Source organism: Eptesicus fuscus, chromosome 24, assembly GCF_027574615.1.
Source record: "Eptesicus fuscus isolate TK198812 chromosome 24, DD_ASM_mEF_20220401, whole genome shotgun sequence".
Taxonomy (NCBI): Eukaryota; Metazoa; Chordata; class Mammalia; order Chiroptera; family Vespertilionidae; genus Eptesicus; species Eptesicus fuscus.
The window spans coordinates 758,770-782,637 of record NC_072496.1 but is presented as its reverse complement, the minus strand read 5'-3'; the positions used below and the strand labels follow the sequence as shown (position 1 = coordinate 782,637).

At 64.4% G+C, this 23,868-nt stretch overlaps 1 protein-coding gene across 4 annotated transcripts in view; it reads left to right on the top strand.

Moving 5' to 3' along the window:
- Positions 1-23,868, top strand: part of NAV1 (neuron navigator 1) — a 112,129-nt gene that overhangs the window by 9,041 nt on the left and 79,220 nt on the right. For all 4 annotated transcript variants that reach the window (XM_054713135.1, XM_054713134.1, XM_054713133.1 and 1 more), the window contains exons 2-3: positions 14,016-14,757; positions 19,827-19,930. In XM_054713135.1, coding sequence (XP_054569110.1) covers positions 14,048-14,757; positions 19,827-19,930 — 814 coding nt within the window. In that variant the 5' untranslated portion in view covers positions 14,016-14,047. The remainder of the gene's footprint in view (positions 1-14,015; positions 14,758-19,826; positions 19,931-23,868) is intronic.

Below are 23,868 nucleotides of genomic sequence, written 5' to 3'. Positions count from 1 at the left end.
ACCTCCTACTGGGGATGTGCCCGCAGCCAAGGTACACGCCCTTGACCGGAATCGAACCCGGGACCCTTCAGTCCGCGGGCTGACGCTCTATCCACTGAGCCACACCGGTTAGAGCTCTCTTGTTCTTGATGTTGGTTCCAGCTCCAGCTAACCACCACCCTCCCGGCCAAATATCAGCGTTCCTTTTAAAATATACAGATATTTCTTATTGACTTCAGAGAGGAAGGGAGAGGGAGAGAGAGAGAGAAACATCCGTGATGAGAGAGAATCACGGACCGGCTGCCTCCTGCACGCCCCACACTGGGGTTGGAGCCCGCACCCCGGGCCTGTGCCCTGACCGGGAATCGAACCCTGACCTCCCGGTTCATAAGTCGACGCTCAACCGCTGAGCCACGCCGGCCGGGCCGAATGTGTGTTTTTTTAAAAGTAACGTGCGTAAGTGACTGGCACGCCCCGAGTGCCACTGCCCGGCTGACTCCACGCCGAGCGCCACTTCCTTCGCGAGGGGGGCGGGCTCTGGTGCCGCCGGGCCGCCGTCTGGGGAGACACTGACCCTGATCTTGGCCGCCTCCCTCCGGGCCCCGGAGACACAGTTTCCCTTGTGCCGTGCGAGGGCGGCTGCCAGCAGCGGGCACGGGGCCCACGCCGTCCTGGGGACGTGCGTTCACGAGACCGCGGGAACAGAGGGGCCCTTCTTCCCCGGCGGGCGGGCTCCCCGGCGGGCACTGAGCCGCCTCTGTGGGCAGCGCCGGCTCTGTCACCGGCGGCCTCGGGATCCGCAAAGCGCTTCACGGACGTTTTTGTTTATTTATTTCTAAACGTATTCTTATTGACCTCAGAGAGGAAGGGAGAGGGGGAGGGAGGGAGGGAGGGAGAGAGAGAGAGAGAGGGGGGGGGGGCATAACCCCGACCCGAGAAGCAGGCCGGTCGCCTCTCCATCACCTTCTCTCTCTTTCCGGGCGGGTGTGTGTGCACACGTGTGCGCTGTGCACATGTATGTGCTGTACACATGTGTGTTGTGCACGCGTGTGCTGTGCACACGTGTGTGCTGTGTTGTGATGTTCCCTGTCCCTGGAACCCTACACGCGTGGTTTCTGAGGTCGCTCATGTGCGAATCCCGTGACGGGCTCCATCCTCCACGCCCCTCCCTTGCCTTCCCCAGTCCACAGGGCGCGACCTCGCTCGTCCCCACCCCACCCCGGCCGCCGCGGGAAGGCGGGGGGGGGGGGTGACCAGCTGCTGCTCACGGGGCTCGATTAGGATCGCGACGACCGTGAGGATCGTGACGGGGTGGTGGTTGGAAACCGGTACCCGCCCCCCCACGCCCTGCGCTTCCTGCCGTCCCTGGGGAAGCTGACCAGCACCCCACCCTGCCCGCGGGGGGCCGGCTGCTGTTGGCTCGGGGCCGCTGTTGTTTCTCTGACCGAGCTGCCCACCCCGCCCCCACGCGAGGGCATGGGCTGGGTCCGAGGGGCGCCGACCTGCTGGGGTTCCTGGGGCTCCCTGCCCGTCAGGGCTCTGCCCCCCGTTATTCTACCGGCAGCGATTCTCAGCGTCGCCCCCGGGGTCCATGTGGTCTATGTCCGTGGTCGGCAAACCGCGGCTTGCGAGCCACAGGCGGCTCTCTGGCCCCTGGAGTGTGGCTCTTCCACAAAACACCACGGCCTGGGCGAGTCTATGTTGGAGAAGTGGCGTTAGAAGAAGTTTACGTTTAAAAAACGTGGCTCTCCAAAGAAATGTCAGTCGTTGTGCTGTTGATGTTTGGCTCTGTGGACGGATGGGTTGCCGACCACGGGTCTATGTGAACCAGCAGTGTGGACCTACTGTGTGCACAGATGACACCAATGTGCACAAGGCGTCAGCATAGGGACGTGGTGCTCGAGGCTCCGAGGGATCTTCCTCTCTCTCTCTCTTTTAATATACATATATTTAAAGTGATTTCTTATTGATTTCAGTGAAGAAGGGAGAAGGAGAGGGAGAGATAGAAACATCAGTGACGAGAATCGTTGATCGGCTGCCTCCTGCACGCCCCCCACTGGGGATGGAGCCCGCAACCCTGGCACGTGCCCTTGACTGGCATCGAACCCAGGGCCCTTCAGTCCGCAGGCCGACGCTCTATCCACGGAGCCACACCGCCTAGGGCTTAATATGTTTTTATGGATGTCAGAGAGGAAGGGAGAGGGAGAGAGAGAGAGAGAAACATCCGTGATGAGAGAGAATCATGGGTCGGCTGCCTCCGGCACGTCCCACGCTGGGGATGGAGCCCACAACCCGGGCCTGTGTCCTGACGGGGAATCGAACCGTGAGCTCCTGGTTCGTAGGTCAACGCTCCACCATGGAGCCACGCCGGCCGGGCCGTGTCCTTTTCTGCTGGGGAAGGGTGTGGGATGTCCGTAGGATGCTCTGCTTTGTGGCAAATGAACTCACACCGGGAAGGATGGCGGGGGCGGGAACGGGGGGGATCCTTGCACTAAAACTCGGAGCTTTTCTCTGAGGTTAAGACCACCGCGGAAAAGCTCATCCAACGGCCCTGACCGGTGTGGCTCAGTGGATAGAGCGTCGGCCTGCAGACTGAAGGGTCCCAGGGTCGATCCCGGTCAAGGGCATGGACCTTGGTTGCGGGCACATCCCCAGTGGGGGGTGTGCAGGAGGCAGCTGATCGATGTTTCTCTCTCATCGATGTTTCTGACTCTCTATGCCTCTCCCTTCCTCTCTGTAAAAAAAAAAAAATCAACAATATATATATATTTTTTAAAAAGCTCATCCAACATAAACACAGACGTGGAAAAGCTGGGGAGGAACCGGCGGCCGCTCCCCGCGGGCCCGGCCTGGGCCTGCCTCTGCTATCTGGGGCGTCAGCGGGTTCCGCCCGTGGGTCTCCACGCCGGCTGCTATTTCGGGCCGCGTCGGAGCTCACACGCTCTGCCAGGCTGACACCATGCTTTGTCGGGGAACATTTATATCCCGGATCTGTCACACACCAGGCCGGCCGGCGTCCTCCCACAGACGGGATAATCCGTGAAGAATTGGGGCAAGGTGGGTGGCGGGGGGTGGGGAGACTGCAGGCCTAGCCTATGCAAAGGGCCGGGTCGGCCCCGGCCAGTGTGGCTCAGTGGATAGAGCGTCGGCCTGCAGACTGAAGGGTCCCGGGTTCGATTCCAGTCAAGGGCATGCACCTTGGTTGTGGGCACATCCCCAGTAGGAAGTGTGCAGGAGGCAGCTGATCGATGTTTCTCTCTCATCATCGATGTTTCTGACTCTCTCTCCCTCTCCCTTCCTCTCTGTAAAAAACCAATAAATATATTTTTTAAAAACACAAAGGGCCAGATCAGCCCCCGGGGGCAGGGGGTGGGCCAGCCAGGGGGAGGACGGGTCAGCAAACCCTCGGGGTATCTGTCCTGGGAAGAGCCCCAGAGGCCTGGTGCCCCCAGGGTGGGGTGGGGGGCATACACTCTCCCCCTGCTCGCAGCCGGAGGGTCTGCCTGAGGGACTGGGGCTGTGGCAGGAGGCCCTGGGGAGCAGCGTCCCCGTCTGAGGTCTGAGGGCTGCTCTGAGCGTGGCCGCCTCCCGGGTGTCCATCCCCAGAACCAGGCCTGGCGTGTGGCCTGTTTCCCCCCATCAGCCCTGCAGCTGCCTCTGCTGCCCGCTGATCCCGCCGCCCGTCGCTAAGGCAACAAAGCCCCGGAGTTTCCCGAGCGTCACGGGATCTCAGCACCCATTTCCGCCGTGTCCGCGTGCACCCCACCCCGCCAGGCAGGAGGTGCCCTGTGGCCGCCCTGTCCCTGCCGGGGGCCGTCTCAGGCCTGCCTGGCCCACGGACCGTGGGGATTTAAGAGCAGGGAGTGTGGTTCAGTGGTTGAGCATCAACCTGTGAACCAGGAGGTCAGGGTTCGATTCCCGGTCAGGGCACAGGCCCGGGTTGCGGGTTCGATCCCCAGTGTGGGGCGTGCAGGAGGCAGCCGATCCGTGACTCTCTCTCAGCACGGATGCTTCTCTCTCCCTCCCTCTCCCTTCCTCTTGGACATCAATACAAGTGGGTTTTTGTTTGTTTTTAGAGAAAAGAAAGGGCGGGGAGGTCGGACAGGGCTGGGCCTGTCTCTGGACTGGCCAGGAAGCAGCCGTCCCCCCTGGGGGGCTCCACGGGCCAGCCCCCTTCACGTCCACGGTCAGGCTCCGTTCAGAGCCCGGACGGGGGGGTCGCCGTGACGGTCACGCTCAGATGGAATGACGAGGGCGCGGGGCCTGTCCCTGAGGGATCTGCCCTGCAGGCCAGACACCCGGACGCACTCAGAGGACACACAGACAGCTGGGGGTCAGGCCGAGGCCGGCCACAGGGCACTGACCCCCAAGCACCGAGTTCCCAGAATACGGCTGCTGACCGAGGCTCTCTCTTCTGCAGAGAGAGAGAGTATGCATGCACACGTGTGTGCACATGTGTGTTTGTGTGTACATGAACATGTATGCATGTGTACATACATATGTACCTGTGTGTGCACCTATGTGGAGTTGTGTGGATGTGCGTGTTCATGTGTGCATTGCGTGCATGTGTTATATGTGCACATACGTGCATGTATGTGCTCGTGTGCATTGCACGCATGTGTACACGTGTGTGCGTGCTGGCATGTGCATATGTGGGTCTGTTATGTGGATATGCATGTGTGTGTTTGTACCTGTGTGGATGTGCATACGTGCTGGTGTGTGCATATGTGGATCTGACATGTGAATGTGCATGTGTGCGTGTATGTGTGCATGTGCGTGTGTGTCCAGCCCCTGCCCAGCCCTGCCCTGGGCCAGCTCTTCCCGCACTGTCCTGAGCAGATCTGTGATCCTCCCTCGTGCGCGCCCTCCCCCCCGCCTCTCCGTCACATGCTCCTTCTCCAGCTCAGCCTGGACGCTGCGTAACGGCAGAGGGAGGCCCGATTGTCTCCTGCCCGCTGCCCTGTGGCCGCTCCAGACGTGGCCGCCCGCCCTGGGCACGGCCCTCTGTGTGGCCTGCACTGCCCCCGAGAGCCCCTATCTCCGGGGGCCGCCTCTGCCCACCCTGCCGGGGGGGGGGGGATCGGGGGAGCTTGTCCACAGACCGCCGGCCGCCCGGACCCAGCCCTGGGCCCACCCAGTCTCCAGGCGGCCCAGTCCCGCCCAGCCCATGGCTGGCTCCGTCCCAGAGATGCTGGGGGGCCGTGATCCTGTAGCGGCTCAGATGTGCTGGGTTCGAGTTCTGGCGTCTGCTCTTCAGGGCTGTGTGACCTCTGGGGCTGAGCCTGTGTGGGGGTCCCCAGCCCTCCCACCCTCTGATTTCTTTGTGAGCCCCGGCCCGGCCCGACGCTGGTTCCTGAGTCTGTGGGAGAGGAGACGGCGGCGGGGGGTGGGGGGGTGGGGGGGGGTTCAGGCCCGTCCCCAGCTCAGCAGCCCTGCGCCCCAGCTGTGCCCATTGTCCGAGCCCCCCAACAAGCGGCCCTGTTTCTCGGCCGCCATTCGGACAGAACGCTCCTTATCTCCCGTGCCCGTCGCCGTCGTCCGCGCGGCCGGCTGAGGGCCTTTCTGGAGACGGGCACCTGCAGGCGCCAGCGGGGGCGGCGGTAACCCCTTCCTGCCGGGGCCAGAGCCAAAGGCCCGAGCCAGCCCGGCCTGGCTCTCAGACCCACTGGGCGACCTTGGGCCGACCTTGGCCTGACCTTGGCCTTCCTGAGCCTGGGAGTCTTTCCCCTCCTGCCCCGGGAAGCCTGGAAGTGAATGAGACGCTGCTCAGGTGGTCGGTTTTCTCGAGCCCGTGTCCCCGGCTAACGGCCCTCCCACGGTCAGAGCGTCAGAGCGCGGCAGAGACGGCGTGCGAGTCGCTGAGCAGACGGCGGTGCCGGGGTCGGGGTGGGCCTGGCGGGTCGGCACCTCCAACTGCCCGGGGTGGGGGGTGGGGGCTTGCGTTTTGCAGTTTGCAGCCTCACTGGCTGCCAGGAAGTCCCCGCCTGCCTTCGCGTGTGCCCGGGGTTCGGGGAGGCGTCCCTCCCAGGAGACACGATGCCGTGAGTTGTACAGACGTGTACGGTCGCTGAAAACCACCATCCCGTCGTGCCTGGGAGCGTCCCATCCCTCCCAACCTTTCCGGCAGCCCCTGGGGCCTGGCCTTGCTGGTTCCGACCCGACCCGACCCGACCCGACCCGGGTGCGGATGCCTGAGGAAGGGCTGCGGGGAGCTGGGCGGGGCCTCGCCCGCCCGCTGAGTCAGCCAGGCCCCTTGCCCCCTGGGACTGGGCGGCAGGGGTGGGGCCCCGGGGTGCTGGGTGCAGCGAGGTGTAGGGAACTGACTCACCCCTGACCCCAGGCACGCCCTAACCCTTCTGCTCCCTTTTCTTTTTTTTAAAAAAAATATTTTTATGGATTTCAGAGAGGAAGAGAGAGGGAGAGAGAGAAACAGCCATGATGAGAGAGGATCACCGCTCGGCTGCCTCCTGCACACCCCCTCCTGGGGATTGAGCCCACAGCCCAGGCAGGTGCCCTGACCGGGAATCGAACTGTGACCTCCAGGTTCCTAGGGCGACGCTCAGCCCCTGGGCCACGCCGGCCGGCTGCTGCGGTCTTTTCTGCGCACTCAGCACCCCCCGACCTGCGCCCGTGTTTTCCGTGCTCGGCCCGGCCCCTCTCACTGGGGCCCAGTGGGTGCCTGGGGACAGGATGGGGCTCTCGGGGTCCAGCTCTCTCCTCCTTCTCTTCCGTGAGGCTCCAGGGCTCCTCTCTGATCCGTGTCTCCCTCCCAGCACCTCGGTCCCGGCGGGGAGGGGGGCGGGGGGCTGTGTAGTTGTCACCCCTGAACCGTGAGTGACAGGCTGTCAGATGCTGTCAGACGAGGGGGTGTGTGTGCCTGAGGCCTCTTTGTCAGGCGGCGAGGAGGGAACAGGGGCTCCGTGGCCCCCATACTCCCAGCCTAAGCAGGGAGGGGATGGGAGCCAGGGGCCCTGGGAGACGGGCTTATGCAAATGTATGCAAATGTATGCAGATGTAGCCCCACCCCCTGCAGCTCTGCCGCCTGCCTGCTGGGCTCTGGGCTAGAGGGAGACCCCCAGCCCCACCCTGGACCCACCCCAGGTGTGACACCTCCCCTGGCCTGAGAGCTGGGCTCCCCCTTCTCCCTCCCACCCCACCCCACAGTGAGCCAGAGGGAAGGGGGGCGGAAGACGGGGTCACCCTCCCCCAAACTCCGGCCTGCCTTCCCTGCACGGCCCCAGGGGGGCACAGGGCCACCCTCCAGGGGGGCCACAGGCTCAGGGTCAGGCTGAGCAGTGGGGGGACAGGCTGTGACAGAGCCCCCTCTCCCCCCGAGGAAGGGGGAGGCCCACCTGTGGGAAGGAGCAGGGACTGCTGGGATGGGATGGGATGGGATGGGATGGGATGGGATGGGGAGGTCCCCCGGCTGCCTGGGGGCTGGTGAGGCTGCGGGAGGGCGGGGAGCTGGCTTGCAGAGAGCTCTGGGAGCAGACTCCTTGGAGGACCCCTCGGGGGCCAGAGGCAGAGCCGCTGGGGGGCCCCCCTTCAGCACGGACGGGCTGAAGCCTGGCCCCTCGGGGCCCAGGGCAGCTGAGGGTCTGGTTGCTACGAAGGGAAGGAGGGAGGCGGGCATGGTCCCTCGAGAGAGGATGGGAAATGGATTCTGTCTGGGACACGTGGGAGGCGAGTGAGGGGCTGTGGGTGAGGGGCTGTGGGTGAGCGGCTGTGGGTGAGGGTGGGGGCTGGCCCTGCCCTCTTCAGCAGCCTGGCTGGCAGGGCCTGGGGCAGGGCCTGGAGAGAAGGTAGCGCCAGCCTGGGCCCTGGGCCCTGGCGCCTCTGAGCTGGGAGCTGTCCAGCACGGAGCCTGCTGAAACCACAGGCCGGAAGGAGGCCTCTGGGGAAGGTGCTGGCTGCCCCCCCCCCCGCCCCCCTCTGCTCCAGGGACAGAGACCCTGGGCACCAGACATGTCCCTGTCCCCGTGGGACCCAGAGCTTCCCGCTGGGGGAGGTGCTGAGCAGGGGCCAGATTCCGTGTCTTTTTATTGATGTCAGAGAGGTAGGGAGAGGGAGAGAGAGAGAGAAGCATCCACGCTGAGAGAGAACCATGAACCGGCTGCCTCCTGCACGCCCCCCACTGGGGATTGAGCCCACACCCCAGGCATGTGCCCTGACCGGGAATCGAACCCTGACCTCCTGGTTCATAGGTCAACCTTCAACCGCTGAGCCAAGCGGTGGGCTGGAGCAGCAACGGGGTCAGGCCTCCTGCACTCTCTCGGCCTCTACCCCGGCTTCCCAGCCTCCATCAGTCCGAGGCGCCATTCCTCTGATTGCACCAACCTGTCTCGTCCAAACACCTCCCACGGAGTCTCCCCAGCCCTCCCGCCTCCCTCCAAAGCCGCTCGGCTGTCCTTCTGGGGGGCCCTGTGGCTGAGCTGTCCTTCTGGGGGTCCCTGTGGCTGAGCTGTCCTTCTGGGGGGCTCTGTGGCTGAGCTGTCCTGTGAGGGGCCCTGTGGCTGAGCTGTCCTTCTGGGGGCCCTGTGGCTGAGCTGTCCTTCTGGGGGGCTCTGTGGCTGAGCTGTCCTTCTGCGGGCCCTGTGGCTGAGCTGTCCTTCTGGGGGGCTCTGTGGCTGAGCTGTCCTTCTGGGGGCCCTGTGGCTGAGCTGTCCTGTGGGGGGGCCCTGTGGCTGAGCTGTCCTGTGGGGGGCTCTGTGGCTGAGCTGTCCTATGGGGGTCCCTGTGGCTGAGCTGTCCTGCGGGGGGCCCTGTGGCTGAGCTGTCCTTCTGGGGGGCCCTGTGGCTGAGCTGTCCTGCGGGGGGCCCTGTGGCTGAGCTGTCCTTCTGGGGGGCTCTGTGGCTGAGCTGTCCTGCGGGGGGCTCTATGGCTGAGCTGTCCTGCGGGGGGCCCTGTGGCTGTCTCGCCTTGGAAACCACAAAGCTATCACATCACCTCCTAACGTGCCCCTGGGGCCTCTGGTTAGAGCGGGCGGAGAGGAGCCGCGGACACCTCCCTGCAGGATACGGAGCCCCCCTCAGCCCCCCTCAGCTCCCCTGCAGCCCCCCTCAGCCCCCCTCGCTCCCGTGGGCTGAGGCTGAGCAGGATCCGTGGCCGGACCAGCGGCCAGTCCAGCTGAGGGCCCGGCCCTCCCCCTCCCATCACGTCTCCGGAAGCTCTGCCCAGCCCCCCACCTGCTTCCTGTTTGGTGGGGACGCGTCCTGCCTGGCTGTGACTGGCTTCCTCCCCCAGCCCTCCCTGCTGCCTCCGTTCCTGGGCAGTCTGCACCCCCTCCTCCGCCCCGCACCCCCCTCCACCCCGACACCACCACCGGGGAGCAGGGTGCAGCCGTCTGCAGAGCGCGGGGTGTGGGGGGGGGGGCGTCGGGGCGTCAGGTTGCTCCTGCAGCTACGGAGCGTCTAGGAGGTGCCAGCAGCCCAAGCTCAGTGAGGGCAGCGTGGGAGCCGAGCCGAGGAGCCCTGTTGGCGGATGAGCTGGTGCAGGTCAGGGCCGCCCTCCTGGAGGAGGTGATGTTGGAATGTCTGAGCTGAACGTGCAGGCCGGTGATGGCGAACCTATGACACGCGTGTCAGCGCTGACACGCGTAGCCATTTCCGATGGCACGCGGCCGCTGAGGTTTATTAAATACAATTACGTGTGACAATTATACATTTATGTTATTTAAACTATAAATATGGCGAAATGATGTTTTTTCCTCAAAGTGACACGCTACCCGAGTCATGCTCAGTGTTTTGGCGAAGTTTGACACGCCAAGCTCAAAAGGTTGCCCGTCACTGGTGTAGGCGAAGCCACGTTATTAACGAAGAAAGGCTTGAGCCCGGCCGGCCTGGCTCCGTGGTTGAGCATCGACCCATGAACCAGGAGTTCAGGGTTCGATTCCCGGTCAGGGCACAGGCCCGGGTTGGGGGCTCCAACCCCAGTGGGGGGGCGTGCAGGAGGCAGCTGATCCATGATTCTCTCTCTCTCTCCTCATGGATGTCTCTCTCTCTCTCCCTCTCCCTTCCTCTCCCTGAAATCAATAAAAAATATATATATATTTTAAAAGGAGTGGGCGGAGCGGCGGTTCACGCCCAGGGCTGACGGGAGCGCGGGCTCCCCCCACGGCGTGGGTCTCCCGGCAGACTCTTCCCGGCCTGCCGCTCAGGAGCCTCTCTGCGCGGCTCCCCGCCCGCCCTGCGCCCTGTGAACACAGCTACGAAAACACGTCTCCGTGTGTTTGTTTCGCTTCCTCGCTCTCCGCGAGGGCGTCCGCCTCAGAGCAGATGCGCACGGTAGCCGGGGCCCCCCAGTTCTCTCCTCCGGCTTCCCGTTTCTTTCTTTCTTTTTTTCCTCTTCACCCAGGTCCCGTCTCTGCCTCTCTCCCCGCCCGCCCGTCCCCCCAGGGTGTTCCCGCTTCCCCACCTTCCCTCCAGCCGTCCTGCTCCGTGGGCCCCGGCAGCCAATCCTGTACCTCCCGCATCCCGTTGCCAGGCAGCCGGCTTCCTACCTGCCCCATTGTGTTCGCGTCTCCATGACGACAAGGGTGGCCCAAAGAGATGGGGGAACGTTGGGAGGTGGGAGGAGGCGGGGGGAGGCGAGGGCCCGGATGTCGGGACACGGGTGCGGTCCCCGGCAGGTGCCACAAACGTTTCCTAAACCAAAGCCCCCATGAGTCACCCAGGCAGGTGCTGGACGGACTGCGGGTAGAGCAAGAGATTCCAGCTTGGGGACATGCGTGCCAGGGCCAAGGACGGGAGCCACGGGCGGTTTTGTTTATTTTTACTTATTTACTTTTATCTTTTTATTTTTATTTTTTAAATGTAATTTATTGATTTTTTTTTTACAGAGAGGAAGGGAGAGGGGAGAGAGTTAGAAACATCGATGAGAGAGAAACATCCATCAGCTGCCTCCTGCACGCCCCCCACTGGGGATGTGCCCGCAACCAAGGTACATGCCCTTGACCGGAATCGAACCCGGGACCCTTCAGTCCGCAGGCCGACGCTCTATCCACTGAGCCACACCGGTTAGGGCTATTTATTTACTTTTAAACATTTATTTTTAAAAAAAATATATATATATGTATATTTATTATTGATTTCAGAGAGGAAGGGAGAGGGAGAGAGAGATAGAAACATCCATGATGAGAGAGAATCCTGGATCAGCTGCCTCCTGCACGCCCCCTACCGGGGATCGAGCCCACGACCCGGGCATGCGCCCTGACTGGGACTCGAACCCTGACCTCCTGGTTCCTAGGTCGACGCTCAGCCACAGAGCCACGCCGGCCGGGCCCTCCAGGCAGGTACCGGGCCTCACACTGTCGCTGGCAGGGTCTCCGAGCTGGAGGTCCCGGTCGCCCTGGACTTGGGGGCCTGGGACGGACGTGGGGGCGGTGAGCGGCCCTCCGCCGTCTGCTGCCTGGAAAACCCATCGGGGAAGAACACGGCGGGGCGGGGGGGCCGGGGCGGGATTCCAGCTGAGGGAGGAGAGTAATCATCAGGTGTGAGAGGACGGAGCTGACAGGCCTGCAGGGAGAGCGGTCACCTGGCCCGCGGCCCGGGGGTCCCCTTCGGCTCCGGTTTCCGTGTCTGCCATGAGCCCCCCCACCCCACCCCCAAGGCCCCGCCGGCTCCTTCCCGCCCCCTCCGTCAGCTCCGGGCCCATCTGGAATCTGAGCTATTGCTGGGGAAACCAGACCCCCCAGGAACCCCGGCCCGAGGAAGTAATGACGGGGAGAGAGGAAATGAGACAGGGTGCCCCCTGGGCTGACGGCGGGGGCACCTCCCCAGGGGCCTGGGCACTTAGAACGCCAGGCTCTGCCCGGCCGGCGTGGCTCAGGGGTGGAGCATCAACCTAGGAACCAGGAGGTCAGGGTTCGATTCCCGGTCAGGGCACAGGCCCGGGTTGCGGGCTCCATCTCCAGTGTGGGGCGTGCAGGAGGCAGCCGACCCATGATTCTCTCTCATCATGGATGTTTCTCTCTCTCTCTCTCTCCCTTCCTCGTGGAAATCCATAAAAATCTTTTTTAAAAAATGAAAAGAGCCGAAACTGGTGTGGCTCAGTGGATAGAGCGTCGGCCTGCGGACTGAAGGGTCCCCGGTTCGATTCCGGTCAAGGGCATGGACCTTGGTTTCGGGCACATCCCCAGTAGGGGGCGTGCAGGAGGCAGCTGATCGATGTTTCTCTCTCATCGATGTTTCTGACTCTCTATCCCTCTCCCTTCCTCTCTGTAAAAAATCAATGAAATATATTTTAAAAAATTGCTAGATCATATGGCAGCTCTATTTAAAAAAAAAAGAAAAGGAAAGAAAAGGCGGGGGCACCAGCCCCGGGACGCACGGTGAGGGGCCGCCCTGGGACGCAGGCCTGGGCAGTGCCGCCCTCGGGGGGACAGGCCGGGCCGGTGGGACAGGTGGCAGCGCGGTCCTGGCTCCCTCACGCGCTGTCCACGCCAGGACGCCGACCTGATTCCGTCGCCTGAGATGCCCGCGGCCCGTCCTGTCTCTCCTCCGAGGACCGGCTGCCGTCCGGCCGAGGGGAGCGGGTGTGCGGGTCTCAGGCTAAAGGCGTCCCCGAGGGCGAGGGCGGAGGCCTGGGCTTCCGGGAGGACCCGCCACTCACTCACTCCCTGGCCTGGGCCGCGCCCCTCCCCCTGCCCAGCCCTGGTCTCCTCAGCTCCCCGCCATCGCCATCGCCATCGCCATCGCCATCGCCATGGCTCTGTGCCCTCGGCCACGCCCACCCTGTCCCGGCCGGGCTGCTGTTCCTGTAATAACTGGACCCCGATCGCAGCTCCGTACGGAGGCTCTGTTATTATCACCCTTGTCCCCGTTGGATGGAGGAGGAGCGAGCCCAGGGTTCAGGAACGGACTCGGGACCTCAGCTGGGAAGCAGCTGGGTTTGCACTGAGGGGCGAGGGTGGGGTGAGCCGGGGGGGGAGGGGCGAGGGCGCCAGGGCCGTGTCCTTGTCCCCACACTCGCCTGCGCCGGAGCCAGACACTCCGCCCTTCGCCTGGAACGGCTTCTTCCTGTTTCAAAGCCGGGGGATACGCCCCCGGGGAGGTGGATGACGCGCCCGCGGGGGAGGCCTGGGACCCAGCGAGCAAGGACCCTCCAGACTTTTGTTTCTTATTTTTAATCTATTTTTATTGACTTCAGAGTGGAAGGGAGAGGGAGAGAGAGAGAGAGAAACATCCATGAGGAGAGAGAATCCTGGATCGGCCGCCTCCTGCACGCCCCACTACTGGGGATGGAGCCCACAACCCGGGCCTGAGCCCTGACCGGGAATCGAACCCTGACCTCCTGGTTCACAGGTCGACGCTCAACCACGGAGCCACGCCAGCCGGGAGAGACTTTTTTCTTTTCTTTTCTTTTTCTTTCTTCAGCTTTTTAGGAAAGTGTCTCCAGCCTCTCGATGCTGGGGTGACGCTGTTCTGACCTTGGGGAACGGGCCCCTGACCCCCTGACCCCATACACAGACGCGGCCCCTCGAAGGGCCCCAGCAGGGGGAGCTGTCCATCAGCACCAGGGCTGTGCCCGCCCCCCCTGGGAGGGACCTGGGTGGACAGTGCTGTCTCCCCTCCCCTCCCCTCCCCTCCCCTCCCCCCCGCCCCCCTCAGAGCCGAGGGAGCTGGCACCCGAAGCACCTCCTGGCTCTGGGCTGGCTGTGCCCTGAGCCGCAGCCTCCATTTGCCCCCCCCCCCCGATGGGCTGGAGCCAGATGCCCGGGGCTCAAAGGCTGGGGTGGGGGTGGAAGGACGGGGGGGACGGGGGCTGGGTATTCAGGGGGAGCATCGGGGCAGGGGAGTCACAAGTGCAGGCTGGAGCCAGACTGTCTGGGTCCGACCTCGGCTCGGCGTTCCCCAGCTGCAGGATCACCCCGAGTTCCTGGCCGCTCGGTGCTGGGAGTCCTTGCCCGCGGCACGGGAAGGGCTGGGGGGTGGGGGGCTGGATCCCACGCCGGCCGGGCCCCAAGTCCCCTCTCGACGCCCAGGGACGGAAGCCGGGGAGCAGCGCCTCACGGTCCCTCTCCCTCCTCTCTCCGCAGGACAGCAGCCCGCGCCGCTGACCGTGAACGGGATGGCCAACGTGAACGCCGCCAGCCGCCCGCACTTCGCCTCCTCCATCCCCGTGCCCCGGGCCGCCTCGCAGACCCGCACCCACACGCCGGGCGCCTCTCCCCAGCTGCGGCCGCGCCAGGCCGGCCTGGCCCTGAGCCCGCAGCGGGCGGCCTCCCCGAGGCTGGGCAAGGCCGCCGGGCACCCCCGGGCCTCCTCCCCTAAGGCCGCCGCCGGGGGGCGAGGCTCCCCGAAGCCGGGTGGGGCGGGGAGAGAGTCGGCCGAGGGTGCGGACGGCCTCTGCGGCTCCCCATGGAGCAGTCCCCGGGTGACCCCCAGGGCGGCCCAGCCCGGCCCGGCTGGTCCCAGGAGAGCCGGGGAGACACAGGGCTCCCAGGGACGGAGGAAGGGGGCCCGGGAAGGGATTCCCGTCCGCCAGGCCCGGGGCAGGAGCCCCCCATCCCGGACGAGCCCCCTCGGAGGAACCCCAACACCAGGGGCCCCCGACAGCCACGGGCCTCCTCACGGCCCGGGAATCGACGGAAGAGACAAGAGCTACCCCAGTTCTGTGTCTTCGGAGCTGGACGCCGGGGCGGCCTCGGGGGCCTCCTCGCCGGCCCTCAGCCCCGTGCAGAGCCGGCGCCCCTCGCCGGCCCCCGCGGCCATCAGCTTCTCCTCGGCCCATCAGCACAGCCCTCCCATCACGGCCACCGTGGCCCCGTTCCAGTACAGGTGAGCGGGGCGGCGGGGCCCGGGCCGGCAGCGGGGAGGGCCCTTGATCCCGGCCGGCGTGGCCCCGGGGCCGAGCGTCGACCTACGAACCACGCGGTCTCCGTTCCATTCCCGGTCAGGACACGCACGTGTCCAGGTGGCGGGCTCGGTCCCCCGTGTGGGGCGTGCAGGAGGCAGCCGATCCATGATTCTCGTGATCGATGTTTCTCTCCCTCCCTCTCCCTTCTTCTCTGAAATATATTATATATTTTAAAAAGCCCTGGCTGGTTTGGCCCAGTGGATAGAGCGTCGGCCTGCGGACTGAAGGGTCCCAGGTTCGATTCCGGCCAAGGGCACATGCCTGAGTTGTGGGCTCCGTCCCCAGTAGGGGGTGTGCAAGAGGCAGCCGATCCATGATTCTCTCTCATCATTGATGCTTCTATCTCTCTCTCCCTCTTCCTTCTTCTCTAAAATCAAATATATATATATATTAAAAAAAAAATTCCTTGCCGAAACCGGTGTGGCTCACTGGATAGAGCGTCAGCCTGCGGACTGAAGGGTCCAGGGTTCGATTCCGGTCAAGGGCATGGACCTTGGTTGCGGGCACATCCCCAGTAGGGGGTGTGCAGGAGGCAGCTGACCGATGTTTCTCTCTCATCGATGTTTCTGACTCTCTATCCCTCTCCATTCCTCTCTGTAAAAAACCAATAAAATATATATTTTTTAAAAAAATTCCTTTAAAAAAATAAAAAAAGGCCCTTGATGGTGAGTGGCTGGTGGGCCCAGAGCATGCAGGGAGGGGCAGGGCAGGCCTCGGAGTTGGGGGTTGTGTGCTGTCAAGGGGTGGGGAGCGTAAAAGGGAAACGCACCCACCCTCCGCTCTCTCTCAGCTCTGGGGGCTGCAGAGCCACCGAGGCAGGTGGGCGGGACCTGACACGGCGTGTCTCTCCCCGGGAAGGGCTGGGACCCTGCCTCGGCGTCTCCGGGAGGCTTGGGAGCGAGCTGGGTCGGGGGGTGGGCAGGGAGGTAGGGAGCTCACCTGGGGCCACGTGGGTGAGACTGGCTGCGTCACTGCCGTGGGTCCCGGGCCTTCAGGTCGTGGTGAGGGACGTCCTCACGGCTCCTCCTCTGGGGCCCACGATGCCTGCACCTGTCCGTCCGTCCGTCTGTCTGTCCGTCTCTCTCTCTCTCTCTCGCTCTCTCTCGCTCTCTCTCCACGTGCATGTCTGCTTCTGCGCCCGGCATGCCACAGACAGCACGTCATGCTTCGTACGTGGTCCCACGGGGCGGCCGCCGTGGCAGGTGGCGGCGGCCGGGCCCCGGTGCGTGGCGACGGGGTCACCAGCCGGCCCGCCCCGCGCTCCCCCGACGCGGCCAAGCTGACGGCGTCGGAAAGCAGACCCTCGGGGCGACCGTGCCTTTTCCAACGAAAACAGAACGCGGGCTCCGCTGACCGCATTGAGTCAACTCGACCGTATTTATTTACCTTTTCTACTTTGGGGGGAGGGCCCGGGACCATGACTCACGGAACCCAGCACGGCCGGACACGTCGCCCCGCGTGACGAAACCTGGGCGACTGTTGTCCAGGCTGGAAACACGCAGATGCCCGTGAAGTGCCTTCCAGACGGGCCTGCCTCGCTGGGGGGGGGGGGGGGGGGGGGGCGCTGCCGTACGCCCCTGGGAGGAGGGACGCTCACGTTTTGGGCGTAGAAAAGCTTGTTCGTCGTTCCCCGGACACTGGGGGCCTCGGAGGCGGCACGGGCGTCGGGGGGTGGGGGTGGGGTCCCCAGGAAACGGTCACTCTCACACGAGAAGCCAACGGGGCGCGTAGGAGTCGGGAAGGCCCAGGGGGTCTCGTGGCCCCGTCGCTGGTTCCTGGGGTCCCACCGCTCTCCACCCGCACGCAGGCCTCGTTTAGAGGGTGCCCTGTGCTTTTTGTTTTTTTAATGTATATATTTTACTGATTTTTAGGGAGAGGAAGGGAGAGGGAGAGACAGAAACATCCGTGATGGGAGAGAATCACGGATCGGCTGCCTCCTGCACGCCCCACACACTGGGGACCGAGCCTGCCACCCGGGCGTGTGCCCTGACGGGGAATCGAACCCGGGACCCTTCAGTCCACAGGCTCACGCTCTATCCACTGAGCCACACCAGCCAGGGTCTCAGCCATATTTAGAATCCGACATTTTCCAAAGGGGTCGGAATGGGCTCCTGTGAACATTTCCGTGCAACCCAAACGGGGCCACCCAGCGGACCCGGCCTGGCTGCATTTCAGACAGACGTGGGAGTGAGGGGGTGTCTCTCTGTCCCCCCGGGACCCTGCCCCTCTCAGGCCCCGGCTTCTGGTCACGGTTCGGGCGAGGGAGGGTGCGGGCCGGGGACACCCCCAGGCACGGCGGGCAGGCGGGCAGGAGCCCAGCTCACCCTGCGGGGCCGGGAGCCGGGGCCGTGGGCAGCTCTGCCAAGGCCAGGCCGGGCTGTCCCGCCCGCCTCCTGGCCAAGGACGCGCCATCTGCTGCCCGGGAGCCGCCGGTCTCTGCTTTCGTGGAAATCTGCTCCCCACGCCGGCACCTCGGTGTCCTGGCCGGCTTCCCCGGGGAGTGAGCCTGCCGGCCCCGCTCCCCCCGCTCCGTCCTCACCGCCGGCCCCCGTCACGGTCCGTGCTGGACGGCCCTTCCCAGGGGAGCTCACCTCCTGCCCCTCCTCCGACCCGGCCCCCCCCCCCCCCGCCCCGTCCCTCTGGAGGCCCCAGTGTCCCTCCGTCTGCTCTCCGGACCCTCCGGTCCCTTGCGAGCGGCCCCGTGGGATCTTCAGCCACGGCTCCCTCGCCCTCCGCAGCGCCCCCCTCCCCTCTGACCTCCGCTTCCCCCTTCCCGGCTGTCGGTAGGGCTGCTGGTTTTCTCCCAGCCGCGGCCAGCGTCCAGCACGGACGGGACTGTCCACACAGCTGGGAAGTGGGGGAGCCCTGGGGGTCTGGCTGTGGATGGGAGGCTGAGAGGTGCCCGCCTTCCGCACGCAGCACCCCTCCGTCAGGGCCCCTCCCCCGCCCTGACATTATTATAATTATAATGGCGACGGTAACCATGGCGACAAAGGACTCCCGTGCCTCATCACGGTTGTGGCCCACCTGCTGTGGGTCAGGCTTTGCCTACTCGGCACATCACGGCACAACACGGGCGGGCGGGGGACCTGTTTCCTGCCGAGGGCCAGGCGGGTGTTTTTTTTAAATATATTTTATTGATTTTGTTACAGAGAGGAAGGGAGAGGGACAGAGAGCTAGAAACATCGATGAGAGAGAAACATCCATCAGCTGCCTCCTGCACACCCCCCACTGGGGATGTGCTCGCAACCAAGGTCCATGCCCTTGACCGGAATCGAACCCGGGACCCTTCAGTCCGCAGGCCGACCCTCTATCCACTGAGCCACACCGGCCAGGGCCCATGCGGGTGTTTCTGACATCATTCTCTGGCCACACAACGTGATCAACTTAAAAGTTAGCCTGTTGCTTTAAAAGTTGAGCATCGACCTAGGAACCAGGAGGCCAGGGTTCGATTCCCGGTCGGGGCACAGGCCCGGGTTGCGGGCTCCATCCCCAGTGGGGGGCGTGCGGGAGGCAGCCGATCCATGATTCTCTCTCATCCTGGATGTTTCTATCGCTCTCTCTCCCTCTTCCTTCCTCTCTGAAATCAGTAAAAATATATTTTTAAAAAAGAAGAAAAAATAAAAACGAGAGAGAGCCATCTCCTAGCACTGGAGACGCGCAGGGTCCCTGGCCCCGCCCCTCCCTGCGACCAGCATCAGTTTCCCCTCCTGCCTGCTGGGCCCCTGCCCTCCCCCCCCGTCCGCCCGCCCAGCCGCCAAAGGGCCCATTTAGCCGGAGACAGCGAGAGCCGGGCGGCCGCTCCCGGAGCCCAGGGTAATTGCCTGTAATGAAGGCTCCTCGTCTTTGTTCCTGCCAGTGGCCTGTGTGTGCACTTGGGAGCTGCTGCCCCCACCGGCCCAGCACCCCCATCCTCCTGGGCGTCGAGCGGCCCACGCTGAGCCGACCCCTGCTTCTTCCCTGCCTCCCTGCTGGACCGGGGCCAGCCCGGGGGTCCGGGGGTCCCCTCGCTCCGTGAGGAGTCTGACCTTGGCTCAGGGAGCTCGTCCCTGCGTGATGCATGGGCTGTAACACACACAGAGCCCGGGGCCTCCACCGTGGCCTGAGATCCCCGAGCCCCGTGGGCGATGTGGGAATCGGGCGCTGGCCTCAGGCGTCTGTGTGAGACCCGGAATAGAGCTATTCTACACGGGCAGACACTGCCTGTGCCGAGGGCATCCCAGGCCCAGCTCTGGCCCGTGGCTCAGTAGACATCTCAAACGAGTGAATGAATGAGTGAATGAGTGAATCAATGAGTGAATGAATGAGTGAGTGAATGAATGAGTGAGTGAGTAAATGAGTGAGTGAATGAATGAGTGAGTGAATGAATGAGTGAATGAATGAGTGAGTGAATGAGTGAGTGAATGAGTGAGTGGATGAGTGAGTGGATGAGTGAGTGAATGAGTGAGTGAATGAATGAGTGAGTGAATGAGTGAATGAATGAGTGAATGAGTGAATGAGTGAGTGAATGAATGAGTGAGTGAATGAATGAGTGAGTGAGTAAATGAGTGAGTGAATGAATGAGTGAGTGAATGAATGAGTGAGTGAATGAGTGAGTGAATGAGTGAGTGAATGAGTGAGTGGATGAGTGAGTGGATGAGTGAGTGAATGAGTGAGTGAATGAATGAGTGAGTGAATGAGTGAATGAATGAGTGAATGAGTGAATCAATGAGTGAATGAATGATTGAGTGAATGAGTGAATGAATGAGTGAATGAGTGAGTGAGTGAATGAATGAGTGAATGAATGAATGAATGAGTGAGTGAATGAATGAGTGAATGAGTGAATGAGTGTACTGGAGTCAGGCCCCACTTCTCCTCGGCCCAACTTTGCCCAGAGACCTGCAGCCTCCGGGCTGCACGCACAGGGGTGCAGGCCCCAAGCTCTAAGGGGTTCCCCCGGCCCGTGGAGAGGCGTCGAGGCCACACGTGACCCCCGTTCTGTGTCCGGCAGGTTGCAGACGGAGCCTGAACCCGGCCCCCCGCCCCGGGGCAGCTGCGCCGTGGATGGCTACTCCACGCCCCCCGGCGGGACGGAGGACGGCGTCTCCTGCGTGGGTGAGTGCTGGGGGGAAGGACTCCTCCTGGGGGGGGGGGTCCATCTCTTCATGGTGGGGCGTCCGCTGCGAATGGCATGTAAGCTTTGGGCTCAGCCTTCCCATCCGGGCGGCGAGCACTTCATGGTCAGGGGAGAACGGTGGCCAGTGGGCAGGGGACACGGCCTGACCTCACTGTCCTCTGCCGGGCAGGTCGTCGGGGGTCCCGCGGGGCGTGGGAACGGGGTCCCCCCCCCACAGCCGTCTTCGGGCCTGGAGGCGGCGGTGACTCGGGGAGGAGAGGGAGGGCGATGGTGACCCACCGCCCCCCACCGGGACCGGGCACGCGGGGAGCTGGGCACGCGGGGAGCTGGGCACGCGGGGAGCCGGGCACGCGGGGGCGCCAGGCACGGCAGGGGACACAGGAAGCGGGGCCTCCTGGCACCCGACACCCTCGGAATGAGCGTGTGGTCACGGGGAAACTATGCCTATTTTTACCCCGGCCGCGTTGTCGCTGTAACCGCTTCCTTATGTGCGCCACGCGGCGGGAACCACTGGCCGCCCCCGAACCAAGGGGGGGGGGGGATTGTCATCCGGCCAACGGGGGGCTCTGGGGCCCCCCAGGCTTGTCTGCTGGGAGACCCCTCGCCAGTGCGACTGAAAGTGTGTGGCCCCGCGGGGCAGAGAGCCCGGCACCCCGGGAACCGGGAGGAACTTCCCTCGGGGCCTGGCTGGCTCATTCATTCGTTCATTCATTCGTTCGGTCATTCATTCATTCATTCGTTCGGTCAGTCAGTCAACAGACCGTCAGGGAGGGTTGGCCTTATTGGCCTTATCCCAGCACTGAGCTCACCACTGGGGTGAAAGGTGAATCAGGCCCGGCCGGCGTGGCTCCGTGGTTGAGCATCGACCTATGAACCAGGAGGTCAGGGTTCGATTCCCGGTCAGGGTTCATGCCCGGGTTGCGGGCTCCATCCCCTATGGGGGGCGTGCAGGAGGCAGCCGGTCCATGATTCTCTCTCATCGTGGATGTTTCTTCTCTCTCTCTCTCTCTCCCCCTCCCTCTAAAAGTAAAAATAAATTTTAAAAAAAGCGGGGTGGGGGCGGGGTAGGGGATGAATCAGACTGTGACCTGCATTCAGGGAGGTCACCGTCTCGGGGTTCATCCAGCGACCTCACCCTGGAGAGTCTGTTGGCTCCCAGAAGGCCTCCCAGTGACCAGCAGCACGGGGGCGAAGTGGGGGGGCTGGGCTTGTCCCCCGATGTCGTCGGAGAGCCGGGCACCTTGGAGCGTCGGTTCCGTGTTGCAGATGATAACGCGCCGCGTCTCCCGCTGCGGATCCTGTGGCTTCCTGTCCGTGTGTGGACGCCGGGGGGGCATCTGCCCTCGTCTGTAGCTCAGACCCCCTCCCTCCTGGACTGGGAACTCTGCGGGGTCCCCGTCCCCTAGCTTGGCGCTGTTGATTGGTATGTGGGGAGACGGAGCCCCAAGGACGGGGGCCGAGGGGGGGGGGGCCAAGGCCGGGTTGGGGACCTGGTCCGTCTCCCTCCGAGCTGTCTCCCGACAAAGGTCCCTGCAGTATCCAGGCATCTGGGGGGGACAGCGCCCTTGGGGGACCGTCCTCGGCCTGGCTCTGCTTTGCTACTTATCGGCCTGGACAGAGCACCCAAATGAGGCAGAAGCGCTGACGGGCAGGGAGAGGATTTCCCATGATGCCCGGCGGCCAGCAGGGCGTTGGCCTGGACCTCTGGATGCCCGGGGGCACCCCCAACCCGCTGCTCCCTCCGCCTCTGCCCCCCGGTAAGCGCACCTGTGAGTCCACCTGGCTGTGCGGCCCCCACCTGCCCGACCCCCCCGGGGCGCAGGCCGTGCTGAGCAGTGCCTGTCCGTCCGTCCGTCCGTCCGTCCGTCGGGTCTCCGCTTGGGAAGCCGGGGAGCCGGGCTGGCGTGCCTGTGCCCACATGTGCGAGGCCGCGTGCCGGGGGCGGGGGAAGCCCGCCCGAGGTTGACACGGATCCTTAATTACTTCCACTCGGTGGCACGTTGGCGGGAGCGCGAGTGACACGTATGAGGGCCTTGCCTCATCGGAACGCGAGCAGCCGAGGCGCCCGCCCCCGCCCGCCGCTCCCGGGGGCCGCTGCGTGCCTCACGCCCGGGTCTGCCGCCCTCCTGCCTCCTTGTCCCGCGGGGAGCGGACTCCACGTTGAAGCCCCCACGAAGGGTTTCGTGTCTCGTGGGTTTGGGAGCGGGGGGTAGAGACGTGGGCGCAGTCCGGGGACCCCCTTCCTGCCCCGGGCCCTGGGCTCCAGGGGGCAGGAAGCACCGAGGGGTCGGCTCCCTCTGGGGTGACGTCGGGGTGCGGGACAGGGAGGTTCTCACCGGCACCGGGACGCCCGCCCCGCGCACCAGGGAACGCTCCTGACGCCCACCAGCCGTCCTCAGACGCCGGGTAATTGCCAGCGATTATTCTATTAGCGCTCGCGGATGACGGATCCGCGGCGCAGCTCGGCGAGTGCACGCCTCGTTCGTTCGTTCGTTCGAAACCCTGACAGAAACTCTCAGAGCACGGAGGTGGCGAGCGAGAGAGAGAGAGACAGCGGGTGCAGCCAGGCGCCCGGCGGCGTCACGGGGGTGGTTAAAGGGCCAGGTTCTGTCCCCGGCTGGTTCCGGTGCCGGTTCGGGTTCGGGTCCAGGCCCAGGTCCGGGTCCAGGTGCCGTTGTCTTGAAGTGTTTGGCCCCAAGGAGCTCACCCAGAGAGAACGGGCAACGTTACGGCTCCCCAACAAGACCGGTCGGACGGCGGCCTTCGGGGAGCTTCTGGAGGAAGCCCTGCTGTGCGGCCGCGGCGGCGGCGGCGGCGAGGGGCTGGCCGGACAACGGCCTTCGGTTTGCTGAGCCTCGTGGTCCCCATCAGACAGGCGGACAGCTCGTCTCTTCTGATCCCACACCCCTGAGCTCGGGGCACCTCCTGGGACAGAGCCCGGGCCCCGCGGGGCCCACAGCAACGTCTCCGTGACCGATGCCGCCCGGGCAGAGCGCGGAGGTGGTGACTAGGCCGGGGAGGAAGCGGGCGGGTCAATCCGGGAGGGCTTCCTGGAGGAGGCGGCCCCCCCCAGAGGTGTGAGCACGCTGGAGCCTCCATGTTGGACGCCTGTGCCCACCGCCCCTTTCCCTCTCCAGGTGGCAGACGGGGGCTCAGGCTCCCGCTGGGGCCGCCCGGGGACACCTGGCCCGCTCTTGCCCCCGTCTCCCCCGGGGGTGTGGGAAAACGCCCCCCACGCCTCTGAGCGGAGCAGAGCACAGCTGTCGGGGAGGAAAGGGTCCCCGCTGTGACGGGTGCCACGGCCGTTCCCCTGAAGACCCGGGGCTTCCCTCCAAGGGTCGAAGAGAGGTCGCGGCCGGCCGCCCTCTGGCCCAGGGCAGCGGAGGAGGGAGAGGAAGCGCCGCTGGGACCCCGTCCCAGAGCCCGGCGTCCCTTCCAGCTCACCAGCTGCACCGCCTCTCCCGCGGGTTCCGGGAGGTCACGGCTGTTTACGTTCCCCCACACATCTGCTCTGAGGCACGCACTCGATCATTTCCTCCGTCGTCGTCCACCGCGGATTCCTGCGAGCCCACTGTGCGCAGAGAGCTGGGACTGGCTTTTCATCATTCACCGCGGATTCCTGCGAGCCCACTGTGCGCAGAGAGCTGGGACGGGCTTTTCGTCATTCACCGCAGGTTCCTGCGAGCCCACTGTGCGCAGAGAGCTGGGACGGGCTTTTCGTCATTCACCAAAGGTTCCTGCGAGCCCACTGTGTGCAGGGAGCTGTGACGGGCTTTTCGTCATTCACCAAAGGTTCCTGCAAGCCCACTGTGCGCAGAGAGCTGGGACGGGCTTTTCGTCATTCACCAAAGGTTCCTGCGAGCCCACTGTGCGCAGAGAGCTGGGACGGGCTTTTCGTCATTCACCGCGGATTCCT